This window comes from Solenopsis invicta, chromosome 15 (assembly GCF_016802725.1).
Source record: "Solenopsis invicta isolate M01_SB chromosome 15, UNIL_Sinv_3.0, whole genome shotgun sequence".
Taxonomy (NCBI): domain Eukaryota; kingdom Metazoa; phylum Arthropoda; class Insecta; order Hymenoptera; family Formicidae; genus Solenopsis; species Solenopsis invicta.
In genome coordinates, this window is record NC_052678.1 from 646,120 (window position 1) to 651,167 (window position 5,048).

General features: G+C 47.8%; 1 protein-coding gene across 1 annotated transcript; it reads left to right on the top strand.

The window, feature by feature from the left end:
- Positions 1-4,359: 4,359 nt before the first annotated feature.
- On the top strand, positions 4,360-4,845 carry LOC120359670 (activity-regulated cytoskeleton associated protein 2-like). Its single transcript, XM_039458025.1, has one exon. It carries the CDS (start codon positions 4,360-4,362, stop codon positions 4,843-4,845), a length of 486 nt encoding a protein of 161 aa, XP_039313959.1.
- The last annotated feature ends 203 nt before the right edge of the window (positions 4,846-5,048 follow it).

The following is a 5,048-nucleotide window of genomic DNA, read 5'->3' on the forward strand; positions in this document are numbered from 1 at the left end:
TATTTACACTGTATTCACTTGCTACAGATAAAACATTTCGCAATTTTCGCATACCTTCCTCTTCGTCGCACGAAGGAATTATCATTTGTCCATGTCCAAGTATTTTTCATATTGTTGTACCCAGTACAACTACGCTAATAACGCGCATAGCAACAGGAAATTAAGATTTCTATTGCTATGCATATGTGCAGCGGATTCAAATTCCGCAAACCCAAAAGAATCAAAAGACGCTGATGGTCTATCGGGCTTCCGCGTTCCGGTCTGAAATACCATCGCGCTACGCCAGCTACTGCTGAGTCGCTTTTCGGTATTCGAATTTTGGCTAAGCGTGGGAGTTGCATGCTGCAAGAATACGATTGGCCAACCCAAACGACAGATTTCTGTATAAATATCGCGACAAAATTGGAAAGCGACGGAGAGTCTAACGAACAACTGTCCGGTATGTTACTCGCCGTGCGTGACTTACACGTCGAGTTTATAACACAATCTGGAGATAACAGCCGACCTATATGTACTGGGCCGTCCGGGAAGAAGAGTACGAGTAATAAGTCTCTACACCAAACCAAAGTGTAACCGGGAATACTAGAAAAAATATACATTTATAGTAACGTTGGAACAGCAAGTATTTTATCTTCAAACACCAAGCGGCCCTTCTTAAGAGTTTTAACTCCTAACGCGCTGTAACAATCCCGATATACCTATCGACGTGCTTGGAGTCACCACCGGGCACAACTTGAATTTGGTGGCAGCGGTGGGATCACGCTCAAGAAGACGGTACAAGCACCGGGATAAATGGTGTCTCTCCGCGCTGACGCTTGGCTACCGTACACACGCGAGCTACGCGAGGCGCGCACGTACGTATTTCCTGGCAGCGCGGCGAAGGTCGGGGTGCCGGCAGAAAGTAGTGGGGGGCGTTTCAATACTGCATCTTCTTCGCTCGACGCTGGATCGAGAGAGAAGACACGGAATCGCGGCGCTCGAGAAACTGAGAGAAATGGTATCCTTTGCGCTTATACGGGTGGTATATGGGATACCGCGGTTTGTCGCGCGCTGTTGTAATTTTTAATTGTATAAAGAAATTTACTCGGATACGAATATTTGTTTGAAAAATAATGTAAATAGAATTACGATTTTTAATAACAAATTAAAATTATGTCATCACGGCAATACAGCACTTACACGAAGAAAAAAATTTTGTTCATCTAAGCAAATTATGTCAGTTTAAGATCATAAATTCTTCCAAGAAGATTTTATATTGTTGCTTATATGAAACAATGAATTGTTGAATTGACATTTAATTTTTTTCTGTACAGTAATAAATTAAAATTATGTCATCACGGCAATATACTTTAGCTTCAATTTGTGGGACTATTACTTTACATAGAGACATAATTTTAATTAATTAATGAATGTAAATCTCTTATTAAAATAATCTGTATTAGAAAATAATTTTAATTCGATTAATTTATAGATATGTTAACATTATCGGGTAAGCCAGTTTACTTTGTAATTGAGGTAAAACAATACTCGGAGAAGTGACAAACTTCTTTATATTTTGACGTTACAAATTACTGTACAAAATTTAAGAAAAATCAGACGTTTATTCGGCTCCTCTCTCAGAGTATTGTTTTACGCCAATTACAAAGTAAACTAGCTTGCCCGATAATGTTAACATGTCTATAAATTAATCAAATGGTTAACTTAACAATTCATTGTTTGATATATAAGCAACAATATAAAATCTTCTTGGAAGAATTTATGATCTTAAACAGACATAATTTGCTTAGATGAAGAAAATTTTTCTCTTCGTGTAAGTGCTGTATTGTCGTGATGACATAATTTTAATTTATTATTAAAAATCGTAATTCTATTAACATTATTTTTGAAACAAATATTCGTATCCGAGTAAATTACTTTATACAATTAAAAATTACAATAGCGCGCGACGAACCGCGGTATCCCGTATACCGGCTGTATAGGCGCAAGGGATACCATTTCTGTCAGTTTCTCGAGCGCCTTGATTCCGTGTCTTCTCTCTCAATCCAGCGTCGAGCGAGGAAGATACGGTATCAAAACGCCCCCCAACTACTTTCTGCCGGCATCCCGACCTCCGCTGCGCTGCCGCGAAACACGTACGTGCGCGCCTCGCGTAGCTCGCGTGTGTGCGGCAGCCGAGCGTCAGCGCGACACCATTTATGCCGGTGCGTGTACAACCGCAAGTTGTGACGACGACAACCGAGCTGAAACGCCAGGAAGCAGCACGCCTAACAACGGAAACAACACCTGCGAGACCACAACGAGAAGCAGAGGACCTAGGACCACAGAAAACGTTAACGAGAACGAGACATTAGGTTTGCCGACCTACATCAACAGCCAGCGCGCCACAAACCGAGCCAGCTGGAGAGAAGCAAGCAGATAAGCAGCGCAACTTGACAACATGCAAGTGATCACGGTGATTCTATTGTAAGTTAGAAAATTTTTTTGTAAATGCCCAGAAGGAGACGCACTCCTGAAGATGCACACAGCGGTAGACATACAAACGACGTTAGGTCAGACTCTTTATCGTCCTCGATAGAAATAGCGGTAACCGCGTTAGAAGATATTCGCGACGCAGTGAATAGAGTATTAAACAAAACGGCGAGCAAGACAAACGACACAGACTTTATCATAACAAATAGAGAATTCCCGATAAATTTAAACGATTTTAGTCTGATTAACACGAACGAGCTGGTACCTCGACGCAACAAACCGACGCCACAACGGCACGCTCTCCCGTCGGAACGTCGAGAAATCTAACTACCGATGTAGCAGAAAATGGAACGCAAAACCCATTAAATACAACTCAACAATACATTGGGTCCAAAGTAAAGCTGTAACAAAACGCCCCTCCACCTCGCGCGCAAGGCCACTCCGCTCCGTCAACCCGAGCAATACACCGGCAGAACGCCACGTGCGCACACCAGGCTAACCTGCCGTCGCGATCACGCGGCAGCACGCACGCCGCCCGCGGCGTTCGGCAACGTTCCCACTCCGGACCAGCCGACCGAACGCGCGGATTGGTCCGCCCAACCGTGCGTTCGGATATATAAGCCGGCAGTGGGAACGCCGAGTCAGATCTTCCCGGTCCGCCGAATTCGACAGGTCGAGAATCCTCGACCGCACTCCGACTCCCAAGAGGACGAGAATACTCGCCTCATCCAGACTCCCCTCGACGAGAATCCTCGTCGCTCCGGCTAGCTGAGGATCCTCGGCTAAACCTGCCATACCGAATACCGCTCCGCAGCCAATCACGGCGAGCATCCTCGCCGTGCTCCGTAGCCGAGTATCCTCGGCGAATCACCGTCCACGACGAGCATCCTCGTCGAGTCCTCAGGTTGGGTATCCCTGGCCAATCACATCCGTCCTCTCCCTCAGGGAAGATTCTCTTGTAACCTAAAGCCTCGTCAGGGCATCCGCGCCCTGACGAGACCTTCGCCTCATTTTGCACGAGGCGGCTCGGGCGAGGCGCGGAATCGCCGTCGTCGCTCCGATCCCGCGTTCCGCGGCTCCCCAATCACCCCGGACACCGTGTCCGTTTAAACCCACGCGATTAGTAAGTAAGATCACTGTAGTTTTACGATTCCGTCAGTATTATCACGGTTCTAGTAATTCAGTTCTTATTATGTTTCCTTTGTAAGTTAGAATTATTTTCTTTTTCACTTTACCGTTTCATCCGTGTTCTCGCGGTTATTATAATTCTTGTCTTGAAATTCAATCTCGGCTCTCGCCTAGCGTTCTCGTTATTCCACGCGTCACCGTGCGCTTACCGTTACCAACGCTCGCAATTCCGACCGCTCAGCGGCGAGTGGTCGTCGCAACCACCGCGAGCCAATCGCGTCCCCGCTTAGGCCGGATCCACTTGTCACGAGGCGTTAGACGCAATAAGCTATGAGGCTACTTGTACGTATTACATCCAAATAAAGATTTAGTATTTTGTCAACTAAATATCGAGTGCGATTATTATACCGAACCTGACCAATCCGGCGAGCTTATCCGCAACCATATCCTGACTCCCACCGCACCGCACGAAAACCACCAGCGTTACATGGCGCCCGAACAGGGACCGTTTTAAACCGATAATCGCACCCGGAAATAAATGCCTCTCACCGAGTGGACCGAGCAGCTACCGCGAGACCAGCTCGAGTTATTAGCCCAAACTTATCAGATAGAAACGACCGGTACACTTGACGAGTTACGATACCGCGTAACCCATCACTTCCTTGCGATGACCAATCCGAACCAGCTGGTTCGCCCGCACCGGAAACCGCAAGCCCGTCCCCACCGATTGCCGGAAACGAGTCTCACTCACATAGTAAGATCATGAACCAGATACGCAAATGGGGTTGCCACTTCGACGGTCGCGACCCTCTGTCGTTCTTGGAGCGCGTAACGGAATTACAAGAAGAATATCAGTACACCGACAGCCAGATGAAGGCCGGACTGCCAGAATTATTGAAGGGGGATGCCCTGGCATGGTATCGAAATGAGCGAGAGGCCTGGGAAACATGGGCCGACTTTACCAGCGCCCTGCGACGACACTATCTGCCACGGCGATACCAAGCCAAACTGATGCGCGAAATACAAGAGCGACGACAACAACCTAACGAGGCATACGCCAAATACGCGACCGTCCTGCTTACGATGATGCGGCGCGCCGGGGGTTTTACCCAGGCAGAAAAGGTAGACCGCCTATACGAGAACCTGCAGGCGGAATACAAATTATACGTGCGCATGAGCGACGGACCTTGCCGACCTGGTCGACCAGGCTGCCGAATTCGAAGATATCTCCAGGGCCCGGGAGAGTGAGGTTCGTGCCGAAAGGAAAAAAGTCAACACTGCTACATCCGCCGACGTCCCGCCCTACGACCGCGCAACCGCCTACTGGCGCTGTAAGCAGCGCGGACACAGCCGATTCGAATGCAGAAGACCCGCACGCAAATTTTGCTTGCAGTGCGGGAAGGACGGCGTCCTCACAAAGGACTGTCTGGAGGGAAACGCCGCACCGGCCG